This window comes from Semicossyphus pulcher, unplaced genomic scaffold (assembly GCF_022749685.1).
Source record: "Semicossyphus pulcher isolate SPU_LCO1_2020_fin unplaced genomic scaffold, fSemPul1.0.p SCAF_10, whole genome shotgun sequence".
NCBI classification, from domain to species: Eukaryota; Metazoa; Chordata; class Actinopteri; order Labriformes; family Labridae; genus Semicossyphus; species Semicossyphus pulcher.
This window is the reverse complement of record NW_027211604.1, coordinates 5,767,387-5,786,064: the sequence shown is the minus strand read 5'-3', so window position 1 is coordinate 5,786,064 and position 18,678 is coordinate 5,767,387. Positions and strand designations below refer to the sequence as shown.

Sequence of the window (18,678 nt, the reverse complement as noted above, 5' to 3'; positions counted from 1 at the left end):
GTTTACCAATAATAAGTGCATCTGTTTCTTTAAAAAGTACTTTCAAGACATTTTCATGCTGAAGTTAGAACTACACTTGTTGCATTACATCAGGAGTTAGTGATTGTAGAAGAAGAAGAAGACATACTTTATTAATCCTGAGGGGATATTATTTTTTTATTACTCTTATTCCTTCTCAAATTCATATCTTAGCCTTGTCAGTCTGGACATATACCATGTGCATATTTAAATATTTATTAAGTAGTGTGTCTTACAGCAGCGGTTCTCAACTGATCTAGCCTCAGGACCCATCACCACCTCCTTTATGACAAATCACCACCTAAATTTCTAAAAAAAGATGTAACCATTCAAAAGTATTTAATGAAAAATGCTGCAGCTTGGACCTGAGACTGAATGAGACATCAGAGTACGTTAGCTTCACACAACGCAACCAAAATGACCAGCAGGTGGCAGTGCAATGTATTCAATGAACAGCCTTTCTTCAAGAGAAATAACCTAAAAAAGTGCAACATAATGCAGCTACTGTCGGGCTCATCAAGTTTCAAGAATGTAAACGTAACTGTAGCCCGGATTACCCAACCAGAGGATACATGGAGTGTGAATAAACTACACTACTACTGCATGCACGTCATATCTTTCAAAATAAAAGCACAGCAAAGACTTTTTGCCTCAACTTTTTATTTTCAAGCTCCGCGACCCACTTTTGGGTCCCGACCCACCAGTTGAGAACCATGGTCTTACACTTTCAGAGGTTATGAGATCCTCTAATGTCCAGTTTGAGTAAAAAAGAAATGTGCTTATAAATCACATTCAAAGACGAATCTTTTACAGATCATTAAAAACCTTCCTTCAGTGTTAAAGTAAACCAGAGAACGTTCCCGGTGGTCATTTACACTAACAGGAGCTACTTTTAAAATCAAGCTGTAGGTGAGTGAATTAAAACACTGTAAGTTTTCTCATCTAACAAACCTGTTTGCTCTCTCCTAGGTCCAGGTGCTGCTCTATTACCTGCAGCATCCTCCCATCTCCTTTGCTGAACTGAAGCGCAACACGCTCTACTTTTCCACTGATGTTTAATCACCACCACCTCCCTCAGGGCAGCATCCGGAGAGGAGGGAGTGAGAGACTCCAAACAAATCTCCTCCTGCCTCACCTCGTCTCCCAGCAGGCAGCTCATCTCGACTGTACAGCCCCCCTCCCCCCACCGTCCCTCCTGTCTGCACCCCCAAACCAAACCACCTCACCGCCCCTGTCCTGAAAAGAGATGGAGCCGAGCACGTAGGGAGGTGGTGAAGGAGAATTCCTGGTCGTCTAGTAGTCACGTGTGATGTCCCGTTTGTAATGTTAGGCGAGCAGAGCCGCCCGTCCCCCGCCTCCCGCCAAAAAGACGACAAGACGTTCTGGGACCACGACGGGAGAGATCAGAGGCGTCTGGAGGCCACAGCCTGGCGCAGTGGCTCAGGATCTCACCGTGGGTGTTGTGGTGTCATCTATTGACTCCTTTTTTGGACACTGGTGCGACGATCTAAGAAACCAGTCAACTCAAACTCCTGCTTTGTTTTCCAGAAAAAATGGCATTTACATGTTTAAAAATTATGTTTAACAGCTGTTTTGTTTTGTTTTTCAGTCCGTCTGGCTTTGTGCATGTGCGTGGTGGAGGCCGGGTGTGTAAGTGACAATGTGGATGTACTTGAGTGAGCGAGCGAGTGAGAAAGTGTGTGTGTGTTTGTGTGTTTTAAGGGACTATGAGAACTTGTGAGGTTTAGAAGTGGCTGGAAAGCCACCCTAATAAAGGCTGGTTATGTGTCTCTCTGTGCTGACAAACGAGAGAGAACCGCCCTCCCCAGTGAGTCTTGGCCAAATTAGCCCTATTTATTTTGAATATATATAATATGTGTGCCTGTACAGTTTTGTGCAACTAGAGAAATGCTCTAAGAAGTCTGTTTTTTGAAGTTTATTCAGGTAGTGATGTTATTTTTAGTCTTATTTTCTCACTCACCATGTCCATGGTTGGTAAGCTGTACTGAAAAGATCACCAGAAATTCTGCCATTTAATTTCAGATCACTTTTTAGAGGAGGAAAGGCACTCAGCGACATGAGGGCGGTTGGGAAAAAAACACAACGAATGGAACATTCTGCTTTTTTTCTTGTTGTTTTATTGCAAGCCTGTTCCAAGTGTCTTACTGCACCAGTATAATCTATAGGATGATTTGTGTAGTTGCCCTCATTGCATGTTCAGCTTGTCAATCAAACCAGGCCGGGTAACACAAAGGTCGGTCGTCTCTGCAAGGCCCTTGTTCAAACTGCTCAGTACAAAGCCAACCTTTCTGCTATCAAGCCTGCGACATATCTTAAAATACTGTAAGCACTGCTAGATGAGTACTATTTGATATTTTTAATATAAGATTAAAATAAAATAAAAAATGTTGTATTTTACTTCCTTTGAGAAGAATTTCAATATACTGTAATATTGAGGCTAAATGTTAATGTGAACTTTTCCCCCTTTTTTAGTAAAATAAAAGTTACCAAAACACTCTCACCGTGTGTCCGTCTGTGTTCAGATCCAACAAACATCACTGATGCTGTCTTTCTGATAACAGCTGATCAATGACATAATAAACTGCTGTGTCATAACTTTTCAACATACAACATGCATAACAATCAACCTGTTGTAAGTGTGGTAATGTAATGTGCTTTATGGCATCTTCAGCCTTTGGGAAATACTTGCAGCAGATATAAGATTTTATTCTTCTATTAATGCTTTTTCTTTAATCTATTTTTAACTTGATTTGGAATCATATAGTAACAGACGCTCACACAGTCATCACTGGTTAGATCTCAACTGGTCTAGCCTGAGGACCCACCACCACCTCCTTAATGACGAGTAGCGACTAACATTTTTTAAACAGTCTAATTTATTTAATAAAAATTTGTGCAGTTTGGACCTGAGACAGGACGAAACATCACAGTATGTCAACATCACAAAACACAACGGTGTAAAAGTCAACCAACATGACAAGCAGGCAGCAGGACAGAAGAAGAACACAATTCATTAAATTAGCATCAGAAATAAACTGAAAAAGTGCAGCATAAATGCAACTACTGAAGGGCTCATCAAGTTTCAGGAATGTAACTGTAGCTGGGATAACCAATAAGTGGATACATGGAGTGTGACTAAACTACACTACTGCTGCACGCACCTCGAAGGATCCCCATGTTCTTCAAAATAAAAGCGCAGCATCGACTTTTTGTCACAACTTTTTTTTTTTTCAAGCACACGTCCACGACCCACGGAAAACAGTTCTGTGATCCACTTTAGGGCCCCGACCCACCAGTTGAGAACCAGGGGGGTTAGATAACTTACAGAGTGACCCATCTTTTTCATCCAGCTTTTTACATTATAGTTATAGATCATACAAAAGTCCCTCATTAAGAAGGGAGATACACGTATACACACACACACACACACACACAGACACAGGTGTATATAACTTACACAAACAGATTTAAACAAATATTTTACACTCCTAAAGTTTCTCTCTTTCTTTCAATTCAAGAATGCCGTTACTTAATAAAGATGAATTACATCATACCAGACGGGCTTAAGCCGTTTCTTTGTAATTGCCTTCCTAGAAAAAGCTTTTTTCATATGATCCATAAGATCGACATCATCTCAAACTTTAGCCTGAGAGACTGAACCACGTTTACACATTTCAAATTTCAGATCTTAGCTTATTGCTCCCCCTAGTGGTCAATAGTACAAAATGTTGAAAGTGACTGTGTTCACTTTTCATTAGTGTGATTAACTGCATTGGTGTGAAATAAACTCACTGGAAGGTTGAAATATTTAGGGCAAGAGAGCGAACCTGCTGCGATCTGTATATTCAGATTGAATGCTTTTATCACCCACATAAACTACACCAAGGGTTTTCTTCATCTCTTAGATGTGTGTGATTTCTGCTTACATTGTTGAGAACAATTGAAAGAAGCCGCTGGCGCTCAGACAGAAGCGCTATGTAAACATTGGGCCGAAGTTCGCTGGTTCTTCACTGCTCCTTTTTCCGTTTAATAGAAAGAGAAGCTGTCGGGACGGCGAGCGTGAGGGCTTAATGGCCTCGAGAAACAATCAGTGTGTTTATATGCACTTAGGTAATCTGGTTACCGCCAGCTTTCTAAAGTCACATCATTTATTAGCATTATATAAATCACATCACCAGGTTTCCTTAATGGCTGTGAAAGGTTAAGAGGATTATGGTTCACACAGCTAGATTTCTGGTGGAGAAGGCCGGTTTCCTACAACCGTGGGTGCTTGAGTTCATACAGTATATAAAAGACTAGAATCTACGGTGACCTTGAGAGATCAACACACTGCAACCACATTTTAAATAAAAACAAATACAGAAAGAGAAAATAGAATACATTTAGAAATCATTTACATAATGACACAACATGTTTGCTTCATTAAGAAAATTTGCTGCAAATACAGACACAAGCAAATTATACACAAATAAGGCACACAACAGAAAACAGACAAACATTATCATGGCTATGACGCGTCGCACCCATGCATGCGTTACACTTAAATAACTTCATGATACACAAACTATGGAACATTTAAGACTACTTTCCATTTGTAGAAAATCAGCTGAAAGAAAGTTGTTTGGGTTAATATTACCGTGATCCCATGATTCAGATATCTTTTTTATTTATTTATCACCCTGCCAATACGAAGGAAAAAAATCCTTTGTCTGTTTCATGTTCAGACTGGCTCATTAAAAAGCAACCAAAATATCTGAAAAAGTCACTCTGCTGTGGGCCGTGTTTGTCTCGTACATTTTGAAAACTGTGTAATGCATGTTTTTTGTGTACATGAAAGGTATGTTGTAAGACCTTTCCTCATCCAGGATTCAAATCAAATCTGTGTCATAGGCGCACCTTCTGAAAGTAAGAACATATTGTGAATTCCACATGAATCAACCACCTTGTGCCATACTTTAGTGTAAGTGGCTTTCTTTCAATACAAAAAGTTTATGGCATAAGTACAGCTCTGCTTTGTATATAACACATTGTGTAGTCTGAGCTGTATAGTTGCACAGTCTGAGCAACCTTCAACCAACACCGGAATCCGATAGCAGGATCAACTTGACATAACTTTCACCAGAAAGCCTGCCTTTTCCAGAATGAGGAGATAGATCAGAGCGTTGTGAACACATTTTTTGTCTCTAGCTTCATAAACGAACACAGGAGACATACTGTAAGGTCACTACACTCACTTCTGAGGGCTCGTCCGGGATTTGAACCCGGGACCTCTCGCACCCGAAGCGAGAATCATACCCCTAGACCAACGAGCCACATAAACCTGACCTGACCTGAACCTGCAAATCACAATGTTAACTAAAATACAAAGTCAATTAGTTCCAGTTTAATGAAGTCTCTCAGTTTCACAGGTGGGTAAGAAAGTCTGGACTTGTTGCTGAAGATGTAACAAATAAAGTTACACAACCTACATTTTGATATGTGGCTTGAACCAGGAAGTTGTGCAGGCATTTGCAGACTCGGCACTTTTGTATCCCTCTGCATAAATGCACCTGTGACGTATATTACAAGTTCTCTTGTGAGTACTGAGGGCTCATCTGGGATTTGAACTGGTGACCTCTCACACCCAAAGCAAGAACCATATGCCTCAACCAGGGATACTCAGTTAAACTTGAAAAAGGTCCAGTTATAGAATTCTTTCTCCAGCAAAGGTCCGGAACATCATAATGTCTGACCTGCGTTATGATTCAGAACCGCACATTTATACATTTTGAACGTCTGTCAAATCAAATAAAGAAAATACAATTAGGCTAAATAGTTTTTACAACAATGCTTATTATAACTTTTACACAGAACTATTATAATTTAACAATAATAATAATGAATACTTCCATACTGGTAAGGAAATATAGTGTGTGTTTGTACGTTGGGGGGTCGGGGGGGGTCTCCACAAGAAAATTTTGAGTGTCAAAACCTTTATGTCCTGTATTTTTGGTTTATTTTACGCCCCAGTTTGTGATGGAAGTGTCTTTATTTGTAAATGAAAATAAATAAATTAAAATAATACATGTCTGCTACTTCAAGCATGAGTTTCACATGCTAGCAGGATTTAAAGAGCCATATTCACATGGTAGTATAATGTTGTCCGTGCAGAAATCAAACGAGAGAGAGAGACAGCTTTACGTCTTCACTGAAGCTACTATCTCTCTGCCTCCTGACACAATTATCAACATTTGACCAAAATAGGATTCACTTTATATTTTATTTCATGTTTGCCAAATGTTATTTAATGTTTTGCTGAAAAACAGTAGCAGTTACACTGACTGCTGGAGAGAGCGAGGGGGAGAGAGAGAGAGAGGGCACATACCGGTACATATAAGAACAGAAGTGGGCAAGAGGAAAACTGGTCATGATGGTGAAGCCTGGTGTAGCTCTGTGTAACTCTCAGGGTCTGTTAACAGAGACAAACGGAGTGACAATGTCCGCGTTTAATAATCGCCACGGTCACGGAACATATACGAGTCCGTCCAGTCTTAAAGGCTCTGTTTTCTCTACTTTTCTCATTTTAGAGCACGCCATGTCTACTTTTCCCCAACTCACTTACTTTCTCCCACTGTGTCTCGGTAAGGCTCCCGTCGGCTGGCTCTTCCGTCTGTATCTGTATTCTCACACACCCACTGGGTCAGTCGCGATGTTTATCAGAGTAACAGACATGATTGGCTGAGTATCGTCACGTTTGTTGAATAACAACGAATGCATTGGTCTGTGAGTTTCCTGGACCCCCAAATCACTACCGCAAAGACAAAAAAGCTGCGCAGGTTAAAATAGATGCGGTTGTCAAAAAATAGGTCCGGATTCGTACCCAGCTGCCACCGTGTCCGGACCTATTTTTTGACATCCGCATTTATTTTAACCTGGCCTCGACCAACGAGCCATAAAAAACTGACGGTAATAGAACAAAAAATTGACAAATCTCCATTGTAACTAAATTGCAATGTCAATTCCATTGTTATGACTGTCTGTAATGTTCACAGGTGGGAAAGAAAATCTTGAGTTTTTGTAGAAGTGACAAAATAATAAGGATTATTCCAACATCACTGGAATCCGATAGCCGGATCTACTTGACATAACGTTCACATGAAATCACTGGCTTTTCCAGAATGAGGTGTTCGAAAGAGCACATCGTTTTTTTCCTCTAGCTTCATAAGTAGACTCACTTGTTGCAAGGTCACTTATGAGTACTGAGGGCTCGTCCGGGATTTGAACCCGGGACCTCTCGCACCCAAAGCGAGAATCATACCCCTAGACCAACGAGCCACAAAAAACAAAAATTAATAGATCAAATATTTCATAAATCCCTGTGTGCTAACAGGTAGATCAACGTCTTTTTCTCTCCAGTGTTAAAGAAGGAGCTACTTTATTCCCTTACTCCCGTTTGTTCGGGTTAGCGGCCGAAGCTAGCTTAGCCTTGCTAGCATTCGCAAAGGATTAGCTTGCATGTTAGCTGTTCCTTGCTTTGCTTTTCCTGTACTTTCGCCGTAGTTGTTGGTGAATGTTTGAAGGTGAAAAACAACATACAACGAATTTACAGTCACTGTTTATTTATCCATGGATTTCCTCTCTCTGTCAATAGGACCTCGTGGCGCAACGGTAGCGCGTCTGACTCCAGATCAGAAGGTTGCGTGTTCAAATCACGTCGGGGTCAATTCTTTCTATCATGTTTTGGAACACATATTTTAATTACTTAATCAACAAATACCTAGGTAATCAGTGACGATAGATACCAATTAAACCATGGTGAGACCACTCTTATTACCACTGTTGCATTGCTGGGTAATAATTTTACGTACCTTTTATTCATCTCTCCTCTGGTTCTTTTAACGCTTTGTCTTTTAATTTGCTTCTGTAACGGACTCGATATCATTGTAAATGAGGGTTGCCCCTCAATGATCTCTCGACTATAAATAAAGGTTGATTATGTAGAGACATGTACAGAGAATAACAAGTAACTAGGCCTACTCCTCAGCACTTTTCTAAACACTAAAATCATTACATAAATATTGCAGTTAATAGACAAAAATGTATATAAATAAATGCTCAATCATAATGAGAAATTATTAAAGGCATTTATAAGTCACATAAATAGATGATGGTATTAAAAATATAATTGAAAGAAGATCTGATTACTGTAGGATTTGTTACTACAAGCAATTTGGATAATCTGCTGATGGAAATAAATAAAATATAATATATATATAATATATATATAACAAAAGAAATACACACAGTACAGTATGTTTTTCATAAACATTCACAAATTGCTGAATGTGAGCCTTTTTATCTTGTGTATTTCGTGAACAGTCACACAGAGTGGAAACTGGAGCGTCTGATGTTATAAAGAGCCTTTTGTCCTCGCCATCCCTCAGCCTCGTTTCTAAATGCAGCTTTTTGACTTTGACGCTTTTTCAAGTAACTGTAACCCACTTCCTGTCTTCAGACTGAAAGGAAGGTTTGTCCCATGAAACCTTGAAACATCCGTTCGACTTTCCTAAATAGAGCTCTGTTCTCTCAGAATATGAAAGATGTATGTTGAAATGCTGAGTTTAAAGTACATTTTAATGAGTAAATGTTAAAGTAAATATTCTAAAAGCAGGGATATTTAATTTTAAAAAAAGTGAGGTTTTGTGTCTACTTTTAGATAAAGATGCACTGCTGATATGTTACTCATAGCATTTGAGAATAATGTGAGAGAAAATTATAATGAACCCAAAAACAAAAGAGTGAGGTTTTGTCATTTTTATTGTATACAGATATTAAGCAAATAAATAAAGACAAAGCACTACAGTTAGCATGCTTGGAAATAGATTTAAATGCTTCGGCATGCAGAAACATATAATTCTGTATTTTTCCAACAAACACTTTTATAACAATGAAACCAAATAAATTCATAAATTCAGCTTTCGGTGAGGAACGTAGCTTGTTTTCATAGCTTGTTTTTCTTGCATTCTAAGCGAGGTAGAGCTGTTCACATCAAACAAAAGCTAAATCAGTCCCTAAAGACAGTTGGACAGTTAAACCCAAGCAAATGTTGCCTTTTTGCACTTAGCTGTTGTATCAAACATTAAGACTGGTCTGGGGGAACAATTGAAGGCATTAAATCAAATTCTGTAATTCTTAGTATGACCACCAGATGGCACTAAAGTTAACATAATGGTTTAAAGGACCACTAAGGTGACGTTCTTTATCTTTCAACAAATCCACATAAAAAGACAAAAACAAGAGTTGTGTGACTCACAGACTGTATATTTTCTTCCTCTTTGCCATTGTTTTCCAAAAACATTCGTTAGCCACATTTTGCTCTGTGACATGTTCCTTCAATACCATGAACACACACTTTTTATTTTGGCTCTAGAGCAACAAATGTGGATTAATCCGCCACTTAAAATAGTCCCCAAAAAATGAATTTTTCCTGCAGATTAAAGACATTTCTTAGTATTTTTTAAACATGAAACTAAATATTTATTATAGAGTTTTTTTCATTGATTAAAGACTTCTATGGGAGCCAATGAGCTTCAAAGCTGAGAGCCTCATACAGGAAGTCAGATAGTAGTAACAGACACAAAGTTGTTTTGCTTTTTTAGTGGAGTTTTTTGATAATAAAGAAGTTGTTTTTTTGCTAATCAAATTTAAAGATTTTCCACACAATATATAATACACTGTAATGTCGATATAAAATAACCACTTTGCCTGAATTGTCTGCAACAAATTAAAGAAGCTAAAAAAGCAATTTTGCTGCAACTTTACACTTCGACCTGTGACCGGTGGATGCTGACCCTCTTGCGGGTGTCGTCGCTGCAGCGCTCCATGATGAGCTCCGCACTCGGCCGGGGAGGGACGACCGGAGCCTCCTTCTTCAGCTCGCTCTCTGAGCTGGAGCCAGGCTGCTCGGGAATGTTGTCTGTTGGTTTATAAAGACAGAATCATCAGGTTTAAAGAGTGTTCAGAGTGGATTTGTGGGTGCATTTCTTTATTCACTGTCTATAATCAAGTGTTTTCATTACTCTGGTTCTTTCTCTCTCTCAGCGGTGACTTTGGAGCATTCTTGGAGTTCCTGCTTGGTTCGGCTCGGCGGCCGCCCTTCTGCTGGATGTACTTGCGGCTGTTCCTGCGGTAGGTGTCCTGGCTGATCCGCTGACGGGCCTTGTTGTGGATGCTCTTGGCATTGCTGATGGAGGACCTGAGACCGGAGGAGGGCACACAGTTGTTCTCTTTTAAACACAAGTGGTAGGTGTCGCAATCAAAATTGTTTAAATGCTCCTCAAACATTAGCATAGCGTGTTTACAGGCTAATATGCTGTCAAACAAAGCGAACATGCTGCTTTGGAAACATCAAAGAGAAGTGTTATTTTAGTCCCAGAAACAGATGAATTTATGAACAGAGTGTAAAACAGAGAGAGAACGTGTTAGTCAACACACTTCCTCTTTGTCTGAAATGAGTCAGCCCAACACCGGAGTGCCCGCAGAGGAACTGTATGCAAATATTGCACATCTGCGGGACATGAAGCGGTTACAGAGGAGTAGTTTCGTTGAGAAACAAATGTGCTGCATATTATTTTAAACAAGACTGTTCATCTCTTTACTTGCAGTTATTTCCTATTACTGATTTTATCCCTCAAATGTGTGTTTTTTGCTAATTGGAGCTGGTAACAAAAATTACTTATTTAGATTTAAAGAACATGTGACATACCTGCGTGGTGGTGGTTTCTGTCTCTGCAGGTTCAGCTTCTCTGCTTCATATATCTCTTTCTTGCCCGCTTTGTGCAGGAACATGGAGGGAAAATAGCCGGTCTCATCTCCTTTCCTGTAAAAAAAAAACAGCATGTCACAACTTAAAATCAAATGCTTATTCACTATTTTAAACCTGGACCCTTAACATAATTTTAGGGTCTAATTAGTGATAGGTACAAATAAGTTTTAATTGCTCCAGTAGACTGCTTCAGCCACAGCTGTGAAACAGGCTGTATTGGCTGCAGTGTTACTCCTGACTGATCAAAGTCTATCCACTAAAAGTCCTTGTTTTTTCCGCTGACAGGCTCAGATTGTTATTCTAAGTGCATTACAGAAAGGATCCCTACAGAGACAGACCTTTTCTTTTAAAGAGGAAGATGCTTTTTATGAACCAGAGACACATGTCAGATTGCTCTCTTCAAGGACACCACACTCCACAGTTATTTTAACTTGTAGAGCACAGCTCTACTGTTTCCTTGATCAGTTATCATGTGGTTTTTTTTATATGACACAAATATTGTGTTGGATCTGAATGAAACATTTAGTCACAAAATAGCAAACAAAATATTGTTAACATATCACAATAACTTCAGGTCCCGATCAAACAGCACTGCCTTTCTGTCGAAGCCTACAGTTAAAAAAAAAACAGCTTGCCGCACCTTTGTTTTTTTTTAATTGTTGTTAAGGCAACCACCGAATCATTCGCTGTCTTGAACATAACCGTTATTTTGTAAATGGACAGAAGGCCCGCCTCTCCGTTCATCCGACTGGACAATGAGGAAAAAACAGCAATGACGTTGGGCGCTTTTCTGCTTTGAGTTGAAGTTTTCCCCAAAAACGGCAAGCGCACAGAGAGGAAAAACGCACTCAGCAACGCAAAAGAAGCGCGCAAAGCGTCCCTCTCATCGAAACAACTACAAAACCCCAGCTGCTAAAACGCGCTCTGTCTCATCGGGCCCTCAGGGTTGCTATGTTTGTTTTTTTGCGCAATGGTGCATGTTGCCACATCCAGCAGTCAATATTCTCTCTCCTTAAGCTCTGTTTTTGGTCTCCACCACCTCCTGAGGGAATTATCTTTCTCTTCAGCTGCTAAATGCTTCATTAAGTTCACTATCTGTCTGCTGTTTGATACTGAACAACATAGAGTGCAGAATTTGTTCCAGCTTTCTCTGTGAATCGAGGCTATTAGAGCTCTGAGAGTGAACCAGAACAGTAAAGCAATGAATCAGAAAGCTAAACAAAGATCCAAAACTATAATGCTTCATAAAGCACATTGTTTTTATATTATTATTCTTTATTACAGCTGCTGTAATGTGTGTGTGTTTGTGTAGATCGTACCTGACGACCCACCAGCCGTCCAGCAGCTTGTGAATCACCTCGATGGTCTCTCCCAGCTCCAGAGAGATCTCATCCTCCTCCTCTGCTTTGTAGGCTTCAATGGTGACGTGCAGCTCTCCTGCAGGGACACACAACACTGTTTATATTGTTTTTTTCTCACTTAAACACATGTTCCTCCGTATGTGTTGTAACAGCTTACCTTCGTAGTTTGGTTGAGCCTCCTCGGCCTCCTCCGGTGTGTCCAGAGGCTCCAGGTAGGAAGCAGGAACCCAGCCGTGTTTAGACTCACACTGACAGAACCACCAACCTGACCACAACAGCAGGAACACAGCAGCTCAGAACATGGCCTCATTTATTTAATATAAGGTAATATTATATCTATATCGTACAAGTCTGGCTGCAGAATTTGTAATGACGTGTTTCAAAGTGTCAAACTTTTCTCACCGTTCTGATTTTTCTCCACGATCTCCACCAGGTCTCCGGAGCGCAAGTTGATCTCATGTTTGGACGTCTTTTTGAAGTCTGCGACCACTCTGTAGGTGTCCAGTATGATGGGGCCAGAAATCTCTGAAAAGTAAAACACAAGCATTTCTTTTAATTTCAGGAAACGCCTGCAACATTTTCAGGGAATTAAAACTGACGATATCAAAAGACTGTACGTTTCAACTGAAGGTTTTAACTGGTTATAAAAATGTTTTCATTTCATCAAACGAATAAAGAACGTGCAAAATAAAGGTTGAAACAATGAACGTTGTTACTGTAAGCATGTAGGGAATTTATTTAGGTGTTGTAACTCTCACCTGATGCGTTGCCTCTTGCCAACTCTCTGGACTCCACAAAGTTATCGTTTCTTTTCAGTCTGAGGAAGAAATAATCTTTATTTATTTGTTCAACAACTTGTAATTCTCTGATCTGCCTGTTTGTTTGACTTATTTATTTATAAGTAATCCAGTTTGCTTTACTATCTAATGCATCAGCTGTATGAAGAAGCAGCAGTGTGTGTCTGTGTATGATGCACTGACGTGTTTGGGGCTGGTGGGTTCTCGTCCTCGGGTCGGACCCTGAAGAAGCTGGTCATGAGTCTGCAGCGGGAGATGTGAGGCGGCAGGTTGATGAGTACGCTGCAGTAATCGGACAGCGTGCTCTGCCTGGTTTCTGTCGACTTCTCGCTGTCCAACCAACGCGGGGCTGCAGACACACACACACACACACACACACACACACACACATCAGCTGGACCAGACACAGGTAAACACAAATACACAGTAGCCTACGTCTGAATGGGTTACTCAGTGAGGCAATGTTGAGAGTCTGTGGTTTTAGAAGGGGGGGAATTATGCCTTAGTTGTAAAGTTCAGACACAAGAAGTCATAAAAGAGTAGAACATTCATTGCGTCCTCAGGGCAAAAACGTTCTGTTGTTTTTGCTGCTAAGCTCACAGCGCTCTTATTTGAAAATAGTTCAACTTTAGGAACTCAATCAAAAAAAATAAAGTCAAAAAGGGGCGGGACTTCCGATATCAACTTTGTCAACAACAATGGCGGAGGAGAAGCTAATCTATCGTTTTTGTTGAGGGTACTATTTCCAGGTGTAGAGCTGCTTTCCTTGAATTAAAGCAAATATACAGAGCTATTTAAAACAGACTTAATTGTCACTACCAAGGGAAGCAGAAGTGTCCCCAGACAACTTTCGCAACCTAGCAACAGTAAGAGCCAGTGAGAAGTGCTCTGAAAGTGAGGTAGTGTGCACTGGTAGCGCAGAAAAACAACAACGCTTTAAGTGGACACAGGCCCAAATGTACTATTTATTTCAGGGTTGCCAGGTCTGTGTCACAAAACTACGCAGCGCACCTGAATGCAGCATGACTCAGCGCATCGCCCCGAAACACGGCAGTGAGGGAGACCTGCCCGGACTTGTTTACTGCACATACTACCGAGACATCAGTGGTCGCCGACGGACTCTTCTTATCGTGTGTGCGTCCATGAATATGTAGGTAAACTTTACACTGATGTTTATGTTGCATGCTGTTACAGTCGGCTTTTGCCGCAAGCGTATTTTCGACGTGTTTGATGTTGTTTTAAGTCCGGTAAAATGACGAGAATGTGAGCTAACTGAGCTAGTTAAGAGTTGTGAACTTTGTTTATCTTCTATTTATTGGCTAGGATTTCTGTAACTTTATTTGTATATTGTTGACTACTCATCATAATATATATTTTATATAATATATCATAAGATGCTTAGTTCAATGCCTACTTTACTGAGTTCCTATCTGCTTGATGGTTTATGTAAGTGAATTGTAGATGTTCAAATTAGGTTTGACTTAACTGAATATATTTGCTGTACACCGAATTATTTTACTAATCATTCTGCATTGTTCTGTTCTTCATCATCTTAGTAGTCTACACTCGCACCTGAACATCACACCCTGAAGTGATTGCTGCCACACCTAACGATCCTTATTAAACACAGACCTGGGAGTAATGCCCGATGGTGAGCGTCTGGTAGCCAAGCTCTCATCCATGGGGCCCGGCCGGGCTCAGTCCGACGAGGAAACGCGAGGGATAGGCGGGTGCAATGCAAACCGGGCGGCAGGCAAAGGCAGGTCTTCGGCGCGCTGATCCCCAGCAGCAGAACGTCACCTCTCTGGGGGGGGGAAGGAACCGGAGCTGGTGTGGGAGTTGGAGCATTACCAGCCAGATATAGTTGGGCTCATGTCCACGCACAGCTCCGGTTCTGGAACCAAACTCCTGGAGATGGGATGGACTCTCTCCTTTTCCGAAGTTGCGCTGAGGCGCTGGGCTTGTGTGGGGATACTCACAAGCCCCCAGCTGAGTGCTGTGTTGGAGTTTCCCCCGGTGGACGAGAGGGTGGCTTCTCTGGCAGAGGGGAAGGCTCTGACTGTAGTTTGTGCATATGCACCAAACAGCTGTTCAGAGTACGCGACCTTCTTAGAGTCACTGGACGGAGTCCTGGAAGGGGTTCCGCCTGGGGACTCTATAGTTCTACTGCGGGACTTTAACGCTCACGTGGGCAATAATGGAGAAACCTAGATGGGGGTGATTGGGAGGAACGACTTCCCCGATCTGAACCCGAGTGGTGTTTTGTTATTGGACTTCTGTGCTCGTCATGGATTGGCCATAACAAACACCATGTTCCCTCGCTGCCTTAAGTGAAGGAGTTAAAGTATCTTGGGGTCTTATTCACTAGTGAGGGTAAAATGGATCGTCAGATTGACAGACAGATCGGTGCAGCATCAGCAGCAACTCGGGCGTTGTACCGGACCGTCATGGTGAAGAGGGAGCTGAGCCTGAAGGCAAAGCTTTCGATTTACCAGTCCATCTGCGTTCCAACCCTCACCTATGGTCATGAGCTTTGGATAGTGACCAAAAGAATGAGGTCGCGGATACAAGCGGCCGAAATAAGTTTCCTCCAAAGGGTGTCTGGGCTCAGCCTTAGAGATAGGGTGAGGAGCTCAGACATCTGAAGGGAGCTCAGAGTAGAGCCGCTACTCCTTCGCATCGAAAGGAGCCGGATGAGGTGGTTCAGGCATCTGATTAGGATGCCTCCTGGGTGCCTTATTTTGGAGGTTTTCCGGGGCACGTCCAACTGGGAGGAGACCCCGGGGCAGACCCAGAGCTCGCTGGAGGGATTATATATCCCGTCTGGCCTGTGAACGCCTCGGAATCCCCCAGGAGGAGCTGGAAAACGTTGCTGGGGAGAGGGATGCCTTGGTCACCTTGCTTAGCCTGCTGCCACCGTGACCCGACCCCGGATAAGCGGAAGATACTGGACTGAATGGATGGATAGTGGAAGGTTAGTAGTAACTCTATCGTCTACTTTGAGGTTCCTGCATTTTTAAAACCTTTTTTCCCGTCTCTAAAAGCTCCACTAACGCCCCGCATGCTATGTGACTTTCGTAAGATGGACATTTCCAGACATATGTGGATTCTGAAGGCTGCTGTTGCATCAGGTTTGAGGTTTTACTTCTGCTTCTATTTCTGGACATCACAAGAAGTTTTGTTTTGTAATTAAGGTTTCACAAGGTCAGTTGTGTACAGTTTGAGTTCTGTTTTCATGAAAACTTGCTCTGAAAATCTGAAGAGGAACACAAAATGATCTAGTAAAAAGTACAGACTGGCTTTTATGACACCTGGCTATTATTTAAAAGTGAAAGCAGGAATAGACACAGAAATTAAGGAAAGTCCTAAATTAAAACTCCAAATTGCTTATTTCACTTCTTCAAATATGTGGATTTGTTTCTCTTACATATAAGCAGTGGCTGGTAGAGTAACCAAAACGGTACTCAAGTAAAAGTACTGTTACTTTATAATTATATTTACTGAAGTAGGAGTAAAAGTAGCTTTAGAAATAACAACTTGAGAAAGAGTAGGAAAGTATCACGCAAGAAAACTACTTAAGTAGTGAGTAACTTCATTAGATGCAATTTATTACATCAATGTATTGTAACCCCTCGATCCCACAGGATCCGTCTCCGGTGCATTTCACCTGCGCCGCGTTTTCTGGTCCGTCAACAGCGCGAGCCCTCGCCCACAGGAAGCGTGTCTGGTCCGCAGCGCAGCGGAGCGCTGGCCCAAAGCAGCTGGAACTAAATTATTGCGCGAGAATTAAGAAAGCACGCAATAACATTAATGTTAGCAGAGCAACACACAAACTACAGTTCACTTTGCACATCCGAGGTTGATCATCTGTACATTTGGAAATCATTCGGTGATTTTTGTGCTTCTGCCATGGAGGAGTACACTACTTAATTAAAAGTGTTCTTTTTTTCACATTTCAGTGTGTTGATCTTAAAATAAACGGGAAAAAACGTGAGTCTGTACCGATCTGAACATGGTGTTTTATTTTGAAATGATCAGATGCTGTATGTTGCTTTCATGTGTGACCTCCTATTTGGAACGATCTGCTCTGTTGAGCTTGACGTGTGCTTGATGCGGCCTCCGTCAAAAATAGACCCGGCGCGTATTTTTAGCGAAGCAGAGCGGAGACACGCTTCTGGGACGCATCGGAGACGGACCGCAGCGCGTGCTGTGAAATCACTTGAATGGGTGTGATATCCAGTAAAGTTCACTTATTTTTAAAACATCTTTTCTAACCGTAACAATATTCCATAAATGTTTAATTTCCAACCCTGGTGTCAATAAAAGTAGCGAGCCGCGTGTCGCCTAATGTAACAGAGTAGAAGTACATTATTTTTTTGCGCAAATTTACTCAAGTAAGAGTAAAAAGTATTCTACAAAACAAGTACCCTTAGAAGTCTGTTTTTTTAATTAAGTACATTTAGCCGAGTAAGTGTAACGCGTTACTACCCACCACTGCCTATAAGCATTCACACCTTTTACCGCTGCTCACAGCTGCCAAATGCCCTTTGCACATTTTGACACATTGGTTTCAGCCTGGTTGCAGCTGCCTCATTTGCTTTAACGACTACTAGAAAAAAGAGAAGTGGATTTTGCCATACGTGTTAGAAAAACCACAGGTTCCTTTCTGAAAGAATACTGCATAATACTGCATACAGGGGATGTTTAAGCGTAAAAAAGAAGTTGCTTTATTATACCTTGTTGTACTTTACACGTATTTAAGTTGTATTTTATTGTCAGTAACTAACAGAATGTGGAACAATCTCTACTCTTTAATATCCAAACAGCCTAAATGTCGTGTTTTTTTACCTGGTAATTTAGGGATTTTTCTGTCCTTCTTTTCAATTTGACCAGCCTCAATGGGAAACATCTCCTTCAGCGATTTCTGTCACAGATTCAAAAGCATTTTATTTTATTTTACACTATTTTTAGAAGGTTGTTTTTGATGTCTTAAGTTTGCAGAGCTTTTATTTTGTTGTGCCGATGTACTCACGTGGAAGGTGTGGAACTCAGGATACGTCCTGTAGATGAGCTTCTCGGAGAGTTCGCTCCATTTCACCATCATCCTGTACACCTGCATGTACACGGTGCAGTAACATATTATATCCGTTATTTAATAGGTTCTGGATTGAAGCCTCTCTGTTAAGCCACCCACATCAGTAACTCAACTTTGCCTCAGGACTAAAAATTATTTCAAATACAATGTCCTTAAATTTGTAGTTTTTAAAGGATTTGAAGTCTTTTGTCGTCAAATTGAAGTAAACATTTTAAGACTTACATAGTGCTGACTGGGAAATAAGCGTTTCTCGAAGCCCAACAGCTCCACATGCCTGACGTAGATCTGCTCCATGCTGACAGAGTCTGACTGAGATGAAAAATAACAACCTCAGACTTATATACTGTGTGTGTGTGTGTGTGTGTGTGTGTGTGTGTGTGTGTATGCATGTGTGTGTGCAGCATGTCATCTAAAATGTTAGTTCCTCTTTCCACTTCTCTGAAAGTCTTTTAATTTCATCACTAATAAAAGAAACAAGGAAATACTGTTGCTTTCTCTCATCTGTTGGTATAATGTTAATATTAATGCTGTTAATATACAAATAATTTTGATTTGATAATTTCTGCATTTGTCAGAATCAGA

At 41.0% G+C, this 18,678-nt stretch overlaps 2 protein-coding genes and 3 non-coding genes across 9 annotated transcripts in view; 2 read left to right on the top strand and 3 right to left on the bottom strand.

Annotated features, from left to right (window-relative positions):
* The window catches only part of abr (ABR activator of RhoGEF and GTPase), a 147,552-nt gene extending 145,026 nt beyond the window's left edge, over positions 1 to 2,526 (top strand). For 4 of the 5 annotated variants that reach the window (XM_069665755.1, XM_069665764.1, XM_069665772.1 and 1 more), the window contains one exon: positions 988 to 2,526. In XM_069665755.1, coding sequence (XP_069521856.1) covers positions 988 to 1,077 — 90 coding nt within the window. In that variant the 3' untranslated portion in view covers positions 1,078 to 2,526. The remainder of the gene's footprint in view (positions 1 to 987) is intronic. The other variant, XM_069665789.1, reaches the window with a different exon arrangement.
* Positions 2,527 to 5,279: 2,753 nt separating this feature from the next.
* trnap-cgg (transfer RNA proline (anticodon CGG)) lies at positions 5,280 to 5,351 on the bottom strand. The gene has a single exon. It is a non-coding gene; the product is annotated as a tRNA-Pro (tRNA).
* A 1,930-nt stretch (positions 5,352 to 7,281) lies between these two features.
* Positions 7,282 to 7,353, bottom strand: trnap-ugg (transfer RNA proline (anticodon UGG)). The gene has a single exon. It is a non-coding gene; the product is annotated as a tRNA-Pro (tRNA).
* Positions 7,354 to 7,669: 316 nt separating this feature from the next.
* Positions 7,670 to 7,741, top strand: trnaw-cca (transfer RNA tryptophan (anticodon CCA)). Its single transcript has one exon. It is a non-coding gene; the product is annotated as a tRNA-Trp (tRNA).
* A 1,076-nt stretch (positions 7,742 to 8,817) lies between these two features.
* Positions 8,818 to 18,394, bottom strand: ncf1 (neutrophil cytosolic factor 1). The gene is made up of 11 exons (XM_069672893.1): positions 18,319 to 18,394; positions 18,034 to 18,114; positions 17,850 to 17,925; positions 13,185 to 13,350; positions 12,963 to 13,021; positions 12,607 to 12,729; positions 12,362 to 12,469; positions 12,163 to 12,280; positions 10,784 to 10,897; positions 10,098 to 10,273; positions 8,818 to 9,994 (listed from the first exon to the last, which is right to left on the bottom strand). The coding sequence occupies exons 1-11, from the start codon at positions 18,388 to 18,390 to the stop codon at positions 9,837 to 9,839; spliced, it is 1,251 nt and encodes a 416-aa protein (XP_069528994.1). The 5' UTR covers positions 18,391 to 18,394; the 3' UTR covers positions 8,818 to 9,836.
* Between the last annotated feature and the right edge of the window lie 284 nt (positions 18,395 to 18,678).

What these genes read in the sequence shown, in the direction of transcription:
- ncf1 (XM_069672893.1), bottom strand. Translation starts at nt 18,390, where the DNA reads ATGGAGCAGATCTACGTCAGGCATGTGGAGCTGTTGGGCTTCGAGAAA. An exon ending in AACCCACCAGCCCCAAACAC is followed by an intron (nt 13,022 to 13,184) that starts GTCAGTGCATCA and finishes TTTCTTCCTCAG; the next exon opens with ACTGAAAAGAAACGATAACT. An exon ending in GGCTCAACCAAACTACGAAG is followed by an intron (nt 12,281 to 12,361) that starts GTAAGCTGTTAC and finishes GTGTCCCTGCAG; the next exon opens with GAGAGCTGCACGTCACCATT.